Source organism: Neopsephotus bourkii, unplaced genomic scaffold (genome assembly GCF_033783945.1).
Source record: "Neopsephotus bourkii isolate Nb327-2 ecotype Australia unplaced genomic scaffold, CSIRO-AGI_Nbou_v1 NB_838, whole genome shotgun sequence".
In the NCBI taxonomy this organism is placed as follows: Eukaryota; Metazoa; Chordata; class Aves; order Psittaciformes; family Psittacidae; genus Neopsephotus; species Neopsephotus bourkii.
Window position 1 is genome coordinate 1710291 of NW_026901334.1, and position 14480 is coordinate 1724770.

At 54.1% G+C, this 14480-nt stretch overlaps 2 protein-coding genes and 1 long non-coding RNA gene across 3 annotated transcripts; 2 read left to right on the top strand and 1 right to left on the bottom strand.

The window, feature by feature from the left end:
• Positions 1-84: 84 nt before the first annotated feature.
• Positions 85-6031, top strand: NMRK2 (nicotinamide riboside kinase 2). Its single transcript, XM_061355902.1, has 8 exons — positions 85-167; positions 1107-1197; positions 2476-2524; positions 2720-2891; positions 4465-4536; positions 4987-5093; positions 5469-5554; positions 5657-6031. The coding sequence occupies exons 1-7, from the start codon at positions 142-144 to the stop codon at positions 5549-5551; spliced, it is 600 nt and encodes a 199-aa protein (XP_061211886.1). The 5' UTR covers positions 85-141; the 3' UTR covers positions 5552-5554; positions 5657-6031.
• A 1189-nt stretch (positions 6032-7220) lies between these two features.
• Positions 7221-8608, top strand: LOC133213589 (uncharacterized). Its single transcript, XR_009725844.1, has 2 exons — positions 7221-7497; positions 8028-8608. It is a non-coding gene; the product is annotated as an uncharacterized LOC133213589 (long non-coding RNA).
• Positions 8609-9362: 754 nt separating this feature from the next.
• Positions 9363-14421, bottom strand: DAPK3 (death associated protein kinase 3). The gene is made up of 9 exons (XM_061355903.1): positions 14334-14421; positions 13310-13441; positions 11931-12291; positions 11709-11838; positions 11501-11549; positions 11383-11409; positions 11131-11283; positions 10517-10562; positions 9363-10399 (listed from the first exon to the last, which is right to left on the bottom strand). Exons 2-9 carry the CDS (start codon positions 13369-13371, stop codon positions 9857-9859), a joined length of 1371 nt encoding a protein of 456 aa, XP_061211887.1. The 5' UTR covers positions 13372-13441; positions 14334-14421; the 3' UTR covers positions 9363-9856.
• Between the last annotated feature and the right edge of the window lie 59 nt (positions 14422-14480).

Below are 14480 nucleotides of genomic sequence, written 5' to 3' on the forward strand. Positions count from 1 at the left end.
CAAAGCCGCATCTACCTCAATGAAAGAGGGAGGAAAGGGCGGGTTGAGCGGGGGAAAACGAGAGGAAAGGTTTAGGTTCGTTTCATTCAAAGCAATCGCAGCGTTTTTAAGTTCTTTTTTTACCGCGTTCCCGCTGAGGAGATGAAATACATCATAGGCATCGGAGGGTGAGTGCCTGGTTTTGGTGGCTCCATGTTGCTTTGCTGTGGTTCATTGCTGTGGATAAGTTGAGCCGGGAGCTGGAGGGGATATATCTGGTTATGGAAGGATGTTATAGCGTTCTAGGCATGATGTGACTGTTTGTGCCTCTTAGAGCTCTGCAGGGTGATGCATGCCCAGGGTTGTAAAGGCTTGAAATAGACAGCAGATAGTCAGTTTCCAGGTCAGACGGAGCACTGTGCCTCACCTGTGGCAAAAGATGTTGAGTTTTGCTTCTTAAAGCTTCTCTGGAAGGCAAAGAGGACAGACTGCTTCGTATAGGATGGAGGGGGTAGGAAAAGCTCTTATTTTGTCCAAAAAAAAGCAGGATTTGGAAGGAATCCTGTGTGCGAGCCGGGGCAGGGGCATCCCCGCGGCTGCACGAGGGGCTGCGGGCCCCTGGGTTAGAGGCAGCGTGTGGGGTTTATCCCCTTTGAATAAGCGCAGAGCTGAGATCTCTGGAGAGGAAGATTATTCAGGCCTTTTGGCTTAAAACTGGCGCGCAGGTGTAAAACTGAGTCACTGAGGAACGAGCGAGCCTCCCTCAGTGGTGATCCACTGGAGACGCTCCTAGAGCTCACCCGGCGAGGGTTAACACCCTTCAAGGCCAACATGGGCGGGGGAGAGCGGCGAACGCCGGCCGGGGCCCGTGTTCCGCCTGCCCCGGGGGCCGCGCCGCCTTCTCCATCTTGAGGCGACTTCCCCCGGCTCGGGGGCGGCAATGGCGGCTCCCTTAGCGCGGCCGTTGAGCGGGGCGGGAAAGGGAAGGGGCGGTCGCAGCCAATTGGGGGCCAAAGCGCCACTAGGCGGGAAATTTAAACCCGGGGGTGCTCCTTCCCCTCAGGGTGCCCCCGGGGCATTCCCGGTGGGATCTCGGTTCTCCGGCGCCGTTTTCCCTCTCCCCGCAGGGTCACCAACGGTGGCAAAACCACCCTGACCAAGAGGCTGGTCAAGGCGCTGCCCAACTGCTGCGTGGTGCACCAGGATGACTTCTTCAAGGTACGCTGAGCCCCCGGTTAGAGCGTTCGCTGCTGCTTGTCCGTGCGGTGGCAGCCGCAGTAGGCCCCAACGCACCGGGTTTTGTGTACTTGTGCATGTTTTCCAAGCCAGGTTTGGTGGCTTAGGAGCAGCAACCTCCTGGTGTTAGTTTTCTGCTCCTCTGTATGGGGTAGGGAAGGAGAGGCTGGCACAAGTGTCAGTGTCTGCACCCCCAGAATGGCTGCAGCCAAAGCTTCCTTTACAAAGCATCCTTTACAACAGATCTAACTGGGTCAAACTACTGCTCTCAGGGGGCATTCGCTGTGCTCTGCACAAACCACTTCCTCCATGTTGGGTTTTCCTTCTTATTTAAATATGTTGCTTCTAAATAAAACTTCGGGATTTAATCATTCCTCTGCTGCTTTAAATACAGTTGTATTGGGGAGCTTTGCCGGCTCTGTGTTAGGAACCCAGTTAAGAGATTGCTGAGTGCACAAAGGCTGTGTGCCCTTGTGCCGAGTTGGGAGAGCAGCAGGGACCCCACCACCGACCCCTGCAGGGCTCCCAGGAAGGACAGAGCTGGACCCCACTGTATGTGGGAGCCCAAGCGATGTGGCCATGCACTGGAAGCATCCCTCTGTTGTCCCCTGGTGTGTGTGGTACACGGGCATCAGTTTGTCCTGTCTGCAGGAGCATGTGAAATGGAGACACTCATTTGAAAAGCTGCTGTGCCACAAGCCTCATGTATACAGGCTCGTACATGAGCCCTGAAAGTGAAGGAATTCTGTTGGAGTCTCCATAAAGATCTATAGCTTTTCATTAGCGTGCTTAGTTGGCAAATGCCAGTAAAGCTATAGTAGCTAGGCTAGTAAGTAGCTAGTAAAGCTGTAGCTAGTGACCACGTGTCTTGCTTTGCTGACCTGCATTTGTGTTAGGAGTTAAAACAGCTGTTCTTGAACATGTAAATTTTAGCAGTCACTTCTTGCTGTATTTGAAGTTCTTTAATGTGTTGATTTATAAGCAGGCACCTGTCCTGTTTTGGTTAATAGCACCATATTGAATTACTAACCTAGAACTTTGCCCCAAATGGCTTGACCAAGCCAAAGGAACTCCTCACAGTTCCTGGGGTTGGTGCAAATGGGAACTTGTATTTGAATGTAGCCCAAGCAGGGTCTGTAACTGTTGTTAAGTGAACACTTGCTTTGTTGTGTATTGCAGTAATGTCCAGGTTGTGATCGGATCTTAGGTAACTGATCACGCTGAGTTTGCAGCAATGTTTTATTGCTCACTATATTTCAGCCACAAGATCAAATAGAAGTCGGGGAAGACGGCTTTAAACAATGGGATGGTAAGAGCAGTGTTCGCTATAGGATGCAGTAATGTATATTTTTCCTAAGTATTTCTTTTTCATTATTAAAGATTTAACAGTAAATTTCTGTAATTTCAATTTAATAAGCTCATTCTATTTTATACTTTCAAGCTATGTGCTCTATGGTATTTGATTATGTACCTTTGTCCCACCCACCCCCTTTCTTCTAACTAGTGTTGGACTCCTTGGATATGGAGGCAATGGTGAGCACTGTGCGTGCCTGGATTGAGAACCCAGTGAAGTTTGCCCGTTCCCATGGGGTGAATGTTACGCCTGGCTCTAAAGAGCCAGCCTCCAAAGATACCCATATATTGGTCATTGAAGGCTTCCTGCTTTATAATTACAAGTAAGGTTTGGGGAACTATTAACAGTTTGCCAGGGAAGAACACTAGATCCTTGCTGCCGGGGCTAAACCCTCCTTTTTACTAATATACCCCTCCTGTCTTGTCCTGAGGTATCATGCACAAGAATTTTTCTCATGTGCAATGGAAAATTTCCCAGTAAATGCTGGGAAAAGCGAGGTGCATGAGGAGTCTTTCTCAAGGTAATGCAGGAAGCTCATTTAGGGCATGCCCTTGAACTCCAGGCATGGGGAGCTGTAGATCAGTACTGAGCCAGCAGCGGTGGCACAGGCTTCCCTTCTGGCCTCCCTCCATGAGGCCTAAACCTTGACCTGCAAAGGTCATTGATGAGGACAAGGAGATAATCCACTCCGCATGGAATCTCCCCTGGAATTCAGGAATAGCTCCCTCATGTGATTAATGTGGTTGACACTAAACTGAGTTTAGGAATTAACTGTAAATTGGAGCACAGATCAATCTTTTTGCTTTTTTACATGGGGGGGAAAATGCCTGGCAGGAAGAGAGGAGACTCAGTGAAAACTCCCAATAGCTAAATATACACCTGCAGAAATCATGTGCTATGGATGTGACCAGCAAAAGGTTCTTGGCTCCAAACTCCAATTTTGTTTACAAACCTCTTTCAGGAGAGCAAGCTGTGACACTCAGAAACCCAGAGTTGTTTCTGAGCCATCAGACAGTCAGCACCATCCCAGCTTTCCAAACTGAATGTAAAATGGCAGTCGTGGACCAGCTGTCATGGCCAACTGAGGAATGTGCTGGCACACTGCTGGGTGTTCTTGGCATGTCCCCAGCGAGGTGACTCCTGGTATTTCCTGAAGGTTACAAACACCTCTGAAGCTCTGTCTTGTTAATGGGAGCTTTTCCATAGTCCTGGACCTGAATCTTGCTCAGTTTATGCCATATTAAGCATTTGTGCAAGCTTCCCAGGCTTTTAGAAGTCTGTGAGTCCCACCAGGTTCAAACTAGGTTTGCTTCAAGGATTTTTCTAGGTTTAGTTTCTTCAGCTTAATAGGAGCACAACACAGAAAGCTGCAGTAGAGCCAGCTCTGGAAAAGAACAGGAGCTGATGGAACTGCCTTTGCTAAACCTGTGTGCCCACATGTGCTGCAGCACAGCAGGCCAGGTGGTTTGATAAATCAGTGCAGATCAGATTGACCACAGCTTTAGTCTTCTGCTAGAGCTGGATATCACAGAATCATTAGGGTTGGAAGGGAACTCTGGAGATCATCTAGTTCAACCCCCTGCCAAGGCAGATGATCAAGAAGAGGCACAGTTCACAACCCAGGGCTTCCCAGTTCAGTGTCTGACCCCCCTACAGCAGGAGGTGTTTGGATGAGAAGACTATGTAGTGCACCATTCTGACCTCCAAACCCTGTGTTCTATGGTGAATAAACCTACTGTACATTAGCTTGTGTCTTACTGAGGACACTTACACTTCTGTTGTCTCTAACAGACACAAATATGGGAGAGGCAGAAAGATTTTTGTGGCTTTCAGGGATGATTTAACTTTTCTCTGACAAAAAAATAGACACTTTCTTTCTTTCTACCCTACCCCAGACCACTGATAGATCTCTTCGACTTACGCTACTACCTGGCAGTTCCATATGATGAGTGCAAAAGGAGAAGAAGGTAAGAAGACTCTTTTGTAAGTCCCTACATTCCTTGTCCAAAGCCCCTCTCCAGGTTTCTTGTTAGCCCCTTTAGGCTCTGGGAGCTGCTGTAAGGTCTCCCTAAGGGGGAGACCCTTCTCCAGGCTCAACATGCCCAACTCCTCCCCTGTGAGCATCAGTAAACCCTTGGAGATTGCTTCACCTTCATTGGCCACCTGCAGCTTCTGTATTCACTAAATAAACTTGGTGCAGAACAGACAGCTATTGATGAGAAATTGGACTGTGACAATTGACTGTAAACATCAGTTCAAGGAAGAGCTGTTAGATCAGCTTCAGGCTCTTGCAGTGTGCAAGAGGCAGCGCTGTCCCCATGGCCGCACATCACAGAATGGGTTGGGACCTTAAAGACATCTTGTCCTGGGCAGGGATAACACATCCTAATGTCCTTTGCCTGTTTTGCTGTTTGCAGTACACGTAACTACACCGTTCCTGACCCACCGGGTCTCTTTGATGGACACGTCTGGCCCATGTACTTGAAACACAGGAAAGCAATGGAGGACTGTGGTGTTGATGTTGGTGAGCCCCTACCCAAGCACACTGGCCCTGGGCTTTGGGTTTTAAGGAAGTCAGTAATTTAATTCATGGGAACTTGAACTGCAGCAAGGCAAAGGTTCTGTTTGTACTGGGAAGCTCTAATCCTGGCCTATTCTCTGTACAGATACACATGCAGTTTTACAGCTCAGGACTTCTTCCCTTTGTTTCATATTAAAAGAGACAAACCACATTCTTTAGTGGGATAAGAGACTTTGTGGGGCACAAGTTTTTTAAGGATGGTTCTGGGTTTTCAATTTTCCAATTGGAAAATTTTACTCCATTTGGTCAATTTGAAATACTTTAAAACTGATCTAGAGGAATTTATTCTGATCAGAAACCTACATCTTCTTCCTTCAGTTTATTTAGATGGGCTAAAGTCCCGAGATGAACTCTACAACCAAGTCTTTGAGGATATTCACAACAAGCTTTTGAACTGCTGACAGGTAAACATGGTCCCACCATAGATGGGGTGGGACAAGAGGTGCTGACTGGGGAATGACCTGCTCCAGCTCCCCAGTGCTCACACTTCCCCTTTTGCTTTTTAGGATCTCAAAGACCTGGAAGACCTGTGTACAGCACGATGTAAATAGTACTGCAGTTGGCAGGAGGGTTTATTTGTGTAAACTCATCCTATACTGTCCTTTGGAAAGTATCTTTTGTATATAATTGAAGAATGAAGGTAACTTATTCACACCTCTGAGAGACAGGATTGGTTTGGTGTTTTGTTTTTGGTTTTTTAACTTTCTTATTTTGTATTCCTCTGGCTTATCCCAAAGTTGAAAGTGCATTTTTATAATGAACAAGTAGAGCTGCGCTGGGAGAAAAACTGGCTCTTCTGCTCATGTGCTTCTGCAGACATGGAGTCTGTCTGTAACAGCTTGCTTGTAACATCTCAATTCAGTAAAAACCCATTTCAAGTCCTTATCTGAGGTCCTGTTTAATGTCAGTCACCTTTCCTGTGAGAGGAACAGGCACAGAACTCCTCAAACACAACACTTGAAGTGTCAGCCCTACTCTGTGTCACTGTCTTGGTTTCAGTGGTAACCCTGACTGGGAACCCTGGTTAAGGAGTCCCAGTGAGAGTGTGATTCTCCATGCAATGGTGGGAGGGGAACAGCACTGAAGCTATTTATAATGTGCTAGTATGAAACCAGTTTAATGTCAGGCTCTGCTTTGTGGCGTTTCTCACTTCACACTCAAATTAGCACATAAAGATACTGCAGCCCCATTTCAGCCAGCAGCCGGGTGCTCCCTGGGTGAGAAGTTTGGACAGAAGCCTCTTTCTGCCTCTCACCACCCAAATGAGGATGTTATTTGGTCCCAGATTCCTGCCTCGCTGAACTTCAGGTGGTGACGTGCCTGCAGAGGGCTCCTATAGAGGTGGATGTGTCCAAGTGGGTGATATTTAGGGCAAAACCCTTGTATTACTGTGCCAGACAGCAAACTGCAGCTCTAAAACCTAAGTACAGGAGGTTCTGCTGTTACAAATGGGTAGGTTTATGGGAAGCCCACAGCTTCCTTACTCCTCCGTGTCCTCCCTTCTTAGCAAATTTGTCAGTAAAATAATGTGGCAATAGTTTTCCTGATGTTTCTGGTGATGGGCTTCCTGTCAGTGAGCTAAAGAAGCCTCCCACTGTGAGGGAGCAGCAGGGCAGTAACTGGGCAAACACAATATTGCAATAACTCACACCACAGACCATAATGAGCTCGAGAAAGGAAAGGAGACGTGCCTGAAGAGCACCAAGACCAACCTGGAACCAATGCTGTCCTTGCTCCAAGCTAATAATAATCTCCCCACTCTACTGTGCCTGGAATTGGGCTGGAATACCATGGTGGGATGTGCCAATCTGCTATCGAGATGGGCTGGCTAAAGATAGGAAGTGCCACTGAACCGCTGCACCCGAGCATGTGCTTTGCACCACGCACCAAAGGCTCCTGGGTTAAAGTATAAAACCTCTCACGTGGGGTGAGCACAGGGATCTTCTGGGCACTGAAATAACTTGGCTGTGGCATCAGCACGGATCACTCTGGAAGAGTTTTGGGCATGCCTTAATTAGAAACAGTGCTCCAGAAAAGCAGCTGCCACAGATTAGTGAGCAGTTGCCCAGGCGGTTTCAAGGGGTGCTTTAAGCCACCAGGAGGATCCAACCACCTCCTCCTCGTGTTAACACTGAGATTTTCCAATTGTCTGGCCAGAACGGAACACTGCAGCCAGCAACAAAACAGGAATAGTGATGGCATCACCCACACTTCCACAAGCTATAAAGAGGCAGGTTTCCTCATGTGTGACACGTGTGTGCCTGGAGACACCCACAACATTCTCATTACACCATTACAGGGCTGGGTGTTTGTCAGTGGCAACGCTGTGACCTGTCACTGGTACCTTGTAAGTCTGTTTGACATCATTACATTGCTTGTTTCCCAGCAGGAAAATCCCAAAGCCCTGGCTCTGTTCTGCACTGAGTTCTGGTGTGGTTTCCCTCAGGGTTCCCCAGATGGGTTTAGCTGGGAAAACCCAGTCTGCTTCCATGAGGATATGTAAGGGAGAAGCCCTTCCCCTCACCTCACACTGCTGCAAGGAGGCAGAAACTGAAGCCTAAAAAAGGCACTTTGGTATTCCCTGCCCATGGAGAGCATAAAACATTCCAGGGCAGTGCTGGCTCCAGCTCTGAGAGGGGAACTGAGGCAGCGCATGCTGGTTTCACGTGGGTGAAATCTGGTATCCCCATCGGATTTGCCTCCTGGACACGGTCTCCCCCATAATTTCTCCACACTGACTGGTCAGTATCCCCCCCCCGCACTGGTACCCAGTGCATCAGAGCCATCTGAGCTCCCTCTGCAATTTAAAACCCTCACCAAAACCACCCCAAATCCTGCTTTTTAAACATTCTGGTGTTATCTTTGGCCGTTCCCCAGGACAGGATCTCCTCCAGCACCCCTCCAGAGCAGCATACCTGCAGGGAGAAGCCTATGCCGGCCAGGGTGAATGGTGAGTGCCTTCCAAGAGCCTTTGGGAGCATGAAACAGGAACCTGTGGCACGAGGAGCAGCTGGGAAGCCTCAGCACTATGTGAACTTTGCACAGCTTGGGACCAACTGTCGCTATAGGATTTCCATACATCCCTTCACACGCCGGCTCTGGTGACGAATTGGTTCTGTAAGAGCAGATCAAATATCCAGGACTCCAGATCAAATGCCGTGGCACCGATCCTGCTCTGCACCGGGAGCTGCCACCAGCCAGGCGGTCACACCATGCAGCACCCCTGGTGCCAAGAGCCTTGGCCTGGAAAAATGGGGTCAGACTAAAATTATCCCTGGCCTCATGTGCCCCACAGTCTGGGATGAAACCTACACCCGGTGGGACGTCAGTGGCACACGGGGCTGCCCAAGGAATGGCGTGGACAGGGACACGGGACATGGGACACGGGACATGTCCCCTCCACCCTGAGGAGCCAGGGGGGAAGCTCTGGAGCAACAAATAAAGCCTAAATTGGGCAATTCCCCCAGTCCCGGAGCTCAGCCGGAGGGAAACCCACTGCTGCCTCCCTGCACGGGTGCTGGCGAGCCGGAGGGATGCTGCGCACCCGCCAGGATTTGGCTGGTGATTCCCCCAGATCAAGTTCAGCTGAATCTTGGCTCCATCAGCAGAGGGCTGAGGGCAGCCGGAAACCCTGCAGTGCTCCCAGAGGAAATGGCAATTTGGGACCTTGTGCCCCTGTCTCAAAGGGCTGGGGCTCCCGTCGCACCAGCCACCAGCTGCACCCTATGCTTATCAACTCTTCCTGGCCCCAAGCATATTGGTGCCAATTCCTTATCCACCCTGTTCCCATCCAAACTGGGATCTGGCAGGCCCCCTGCCAAAGGGAGATCCCTGGGGAAAAGGGCAGAGAACCTCCAGAAACCCTGGAGCCCTCTCTGAGCCCCAGGGGCCTCCCCAAATCCCAAAGACCTTCTCCAGCTCCCAGAACCATGCTTCAATCTGAGCCCACAGGACTCCTCCATGGTCTAAGGCAAGAGGAGCTGGGTGCTCCTCCAGCCTGGGAGCACCCTGCAACCTGCTCAGAGCAACCTCCAATCCCACAGGGAACTCGCCTGCCCCAGAACAAATCCCTTCTCCTCCCAGATTAAGGAACCCCTCTGGGACAGGAGCACCAACACCATGTGTAGGCCCAGCAGAGGAGCTGTTACCACACAGCACATCCTTGCCCCCTTCCCACCGCCATCCTCCCATGGCAGGAGCTAAGGCGGCTGCCCCGGTGCACAGAAACCTTTATTCTGTTAAAGGGGAGAGTGCCCGTGGGACCGAGGGCTGGGGCAGGGGGGGACAATGCACCCGGGGGGAACGGGGAACAGCCAGGGTCACCCATGGGGCTGCAGCATGCTGGGGGCCACATGAGGCAGGCACTGAGCTGCTGCCGGGGTAACACTCACCAAGTGCCCCGCAGGCAGCTCCAAGACCCAGGCCCTGGGTGGAATGGGGGGAACTGGTCCCTGAGCACTGTGGCTGGGAGCGGGGAGCAGCCAGGGGAGCACAGGGACGTGAAGCCAAGCAGGAGCCACACGCAGGAAGCCAAACCCCAGGTGAGCACAACTGCAGCTCCCTCAAGAGGGGTCTCCAGGGAGGCACAAGCCACCCCACACCACTGCGAGCCCAAAGGCTGTCGGTGGAGTGGCTCCTGGGGTGAGCAGGGGGCTCGGGAAGGATGATCCCATCTCATCCCGCAGGAGATAACTAACGGATCCCAGCTAACGGATGCTGCCGTCGCCCTCGCTGCTCTGCAGCTTCTCGCGCTCAATGGACCACACCAGCTCCTGGACAAACTTCATCTCCGAGGCCACCTGCTTGGCCAGCGCCTCGTAGTGGTTCTCCAGCTTTCGGTAACGCCTCTTGAGGCCGTTGGCCACCTGCACCACGCTCTTGGTCTCCTCCTGCGCCTGCTTCTTCAGGGCCTCCGTCTTCTGCAGCTCCTGCCGGATCTGGCGGAGGTCCTGGCTGATGCTCTCATTCTCCTCTTTGTACCACGACTCCTTCTCCTCATAGATGGACAGCAGGGCCTCGATGTCCTCCTGGAAGGACTTCTTGTTCCTCTCCAGCTCTCGGAGGCTCTCCTCAGCTGCAGCCACCTCCTCCATGACCTTGGAGAAGCGCTCGAAGTTGATGTAGGTGTTGTTCGGTGGCATGCTGGAGTGGGACTTGATGGTGTACTCCTTCAGGCGTGTGGTCTTCAGCCGGCGGCGCTCGGGCTTCTTGCAGTTGTCTTCGTTGCGGACGTTCCTCCTCTTGATCACCTGTGGAAAGGGATGGCCACAAGCATGAGGTGCAGCACCCACCCATGGTCTGCAACACCCAACCCGGACCCCTTGGGTGTCTGATACCCAGAAAGTGCCGATTCTGTCAGTTCTCACCTTAATCCAAGGGTGCTCCAGGCTCTGAGCGATGGTCATCCGCTTCCTGCAAAGACAGCCAGGCTGTGACCGAGGGGCAGAGGCTTCGCTGCCTCTTTCCCTGTCAAAGTCCTGGAAAAGCAGCTTGGATCCGACCACCTCTGGGGCACAGATGGGCCCAGATGAACTCGCTGTGCTCAGAGGCTGCAGTCAGCTCCTTGGCCTCATGCAGCCTCCCCATGGCAAACACTCCCCAAAAAGCCTGCAGGAACCTCCTGCCTGATGTCTGATCACGCAGCACCACTGCTCCTGGGTGCTCGGGTGAGCCCTCCACCCCTTCCATAGCATTTTCCCTCCTTTTCAGCTAAGCTGCTGCACCCTCAGGGTGATCCCAGAATTCATCCCCTGCCTGACACAGGGGAGAGACTTTGGTTTCCAAATCCTACCAGCAGCAGGAGGGAAGTGGGGGGATAAACAGGATTTATAAACAAGCAGCAGACAGGCATGGGCAAAGGCAGGCTCAGAGCTAAACTCCATATGGACAGGGGATGTGGGAGCTGCCCGTACACAGAGAGTGGGGCAGGAGGGACCGCCCCCTCCCAAGGTAACCCCCAGCTCTGCTCCCTGCCTCTCACTTGGGGTCCTTGACGAGCAGGCGGCGGATGAAGTCCTTGGCCAGCTCGCTGGTGTTGCTGAAATACTCCTCGTCGAAGTCATAGTTGACAGCAGATATGTTGGTCAGGGTCTCCTGCTTCGTTTCCCCCAGGAAGGGGGAGGCTCCACTCAGCCTGCAGTGAGAGCAGGTTGTGACACCCCAGAGAGGTGACAGCCCGAGCAGGGGACTCGCCCTGCAGAGCCCCTCTGCCCCAGACTCCCCCTATACTCACAGGATGTAAGTGATGACTCCGATGCTCCTGGAAGAGAGAGGAAGATGAGGCTGAAGCTCCACAGAGCTGCCTGCATGTTCAGCAGGAGGGGAGACCTGTAGGGAGGGGATTCACTCACCACATGTCAGCCTCCAGCCCTAGGGGTTCGTAGTTGACAATTTCTGGGGCTTTAGAAGAAAAGAGGGAAGAAAACAGGATTATTCTGGGGGAAAGAAGCCTTTCCCCATGACCTCACCCTGGCAACACACACCACAGCTTTGGGCATCTCTCTGATATTAAGCCAAAGCTTCTGGAGCCCCACAGGAACGCCGCCAGCCGGAGCTCACCTACAAACTCTGGGGTCCCAAATATATTCTTGAATTCATTCCCAGCTTCAATCTTGTGGGCAATCCCGAAGTCGATGAGTTTGATCCGAGGGTTTGGCACGTTCTTGTCCAGCAGCATGATGTTCTCTGGCTGCAGGGGGGACAGGAGCCGGTGGTTACCCCACACGCTTCAGGCAGGGAGAGATCCCAGAGCTCAGGGTGCCTGCATGTCCAAGCCCTCACCTTCAAGTCGAAGTGGGCAATGCGCTTGGAGTGCAGGTAGTGCACCCCGTCCAGGATCTGCTTGAGGAACTGCGTGGCCTCCTCCTCTGTGAGGGACTCCTTCTCAGCCAGGAAATCGAAGAGCTCGCCGCCCGAGACCAGCTCCAGGATGAGCACCACGTCCGTCTTGTTCTCGAAGATGTCGTGCAGGGTGATGATGTTGGGGTGCTGGATCTCCCGCAGGATGTCCACCTCCCTCTCGATCTCCTCCCGGCTCACGCCGCGGCGGCTGGACGACAGCCGGCGCTTCTTGATGAACTTGGCCGCGTATTCCAGGCCCGTTTTCCTCTCCCGGCACTTCCGTACGATGGCAAACTGCCCGCTGCGGGATGCAGGGAGGAGGTGAGGAGAGGATCATTGTGCTGGTGTGTGCTGGGCAGTGGGGTCAGCACCGGTACAGAGATGGGAGGCGCTGTGCAGGACTTCACCCTTGTCCCTTCTGCCCCAGCTGAGCCCCACATTGGCCCTCTGCTGGGACACACAAGGATCCCCTCAACGACTTCCCCCTAGGACAGATCCATCCCACTTCCCAGGGCTGCCCTGTCCCCTCCCCACTGCCCCGGCCATTGGCCATCCCCACCAGCACACGGTGACGTGCGGTCCCGTCACCAGCCTCCGTCATCAGCCTCTGTGGCGCCCGGACCCAAGCGTACTCTGTACATCCCTACATCACCAGGGCCACCCGCAGCGCCCCCAGGGCAGAACCAGCCTTGCCCTGGTGGGATCCAGCCCCCAGGCACCACATCCATCCCCAGGGCTCCATCGAAGCTCCAAGGGAAGGGGACCCAGAGCAAAGCCTAAGAAGCTCCCCCCCTTTTAAAGGAACAAACACTGAAGCCACCCAGAATGTTCTCACTGCTCAATTCCTTCCCAAGGCCTGGGAAGCAGCACCCGAGGGAGCCCTGGGGCCACAGCTGTGGCAGATCCTGACTCCTGCTGCGGCTGAGGCAGCGTTGGAGGATCCAAACCCAGCCCACACCCCCCCCCCACCACCACTGCAGCCTCTGCATCCCGATGATTAAATCCCATTTTCAGGCAGTGATTCACCCCGGATCTGTTCCATGGGCACAGAGCCAGGCAGCAGTGAGGGCCCTGACCAAACCCGGGCAGGACAGGAGCTCTGCTGGGCCTGCCCACGTATGGGAGTTTAAAGGGAACGAACACTGTCCTTTGTTAACATACAGCTGCTGGAGGTGGCTGGCTCTGCCCACAGCCCCGCTGCCTGCATAGCACAGAGGTGGCACAGGGACACCACGGGGGCTGCAGCAGGGGGTGAGGATGCTCGGGCAGGGATGGCTGCAGCCATGGAAGCCCCCAGAGCACAGGGGCCCGGCACTCACCTGCCCAGCTCTTCCCCCATCTCATAGAAGTCCTCCACGCTCTCCTGCCGGAAGGTGGACATGGCTGCGAAGCTGCAGCTGCCCCGACCCTGCGAGCCGAGCTGGGCACCGGGACCAGCCGGGGATCAGCACCTGCGGCACCAGAACGGGGGGGTCGCACCAGCACTGGCAGCAGTGCTGGGAATGGCTCGGGGCAGGGCCTGGCACAGGGGGACCGAGGGGAAGGAGCCTTGAAGCAGTGCAGCCCCAATGCTGTGCTATGGGGATGGGGGGGGGGGGTTAGTCCTGGGGACACCCCCCGGTGCCATCACACCCCTGACCCCTGCGGGGACAGGAGGGAGCAGGGGCGGTGGCTGTGACCCCATGGCCATGCTCGATCCAAAGCCTGTCACTGGAGGCAGTCCCGCCCTTGACACAGCCAACCCCACGGCCCCACATCCCGATCCCCCCCCAGCCCTACAACCCCCTCATCCCGATCCCCCACATCCCCTCCCTGCCCCACAGCCCCCCCATCCCTCACAACCTCCTCCAGCCACACAACCCCCTCATCCTGATCCCCCACATCCCCTCCCTGCCCCACAGCCCCCCCTATCCCTCACAACCTCTTCCAGCCACACAACCCCCTCATCCTGATCCCCCACATCCCCTCCCTGCCCCACAGCCCCCCCTATCCCTCACAACCTCCCATATCCCAAACCCCACAGGCCTAACCACCCCCCGCCCCACCCCTCACAGCCCCACATCCCGATCCCCGCCCACCCCTTCCAGCCCTACAACCCCCGCATCCCGATCCCCCATATCCCCTCCCTGCCCCATAGCTCCCCCATCCCTCACAACCTCTCCCAGCCCCACAACCCCCCATATCCCAAACCCCACAGGCCCAGCCCGCCCCCCCCACTTCCAACCCCCAAAATCCAAACCCCCGCCCTCTCTCCCATCCCCACAAGCCCTCAAACCCCCTTCCCACCCCACAATCTCAGCCCCACAGCCCTCATAATCCTTCCCCACCCCCAACGCCCCAAACCTGGGCCGCCGCCGCCCGCGTCGCCGCCGCCACATTCCACCACAGCCGCTTGGCTCCGCCCATCCTCTGGGCGACGTCCCGCCACGCCTATTGACGGGGCCGGACGTCGCTCAGAGAATGGACGGAGCTGATTGGATGAGCGCAGAG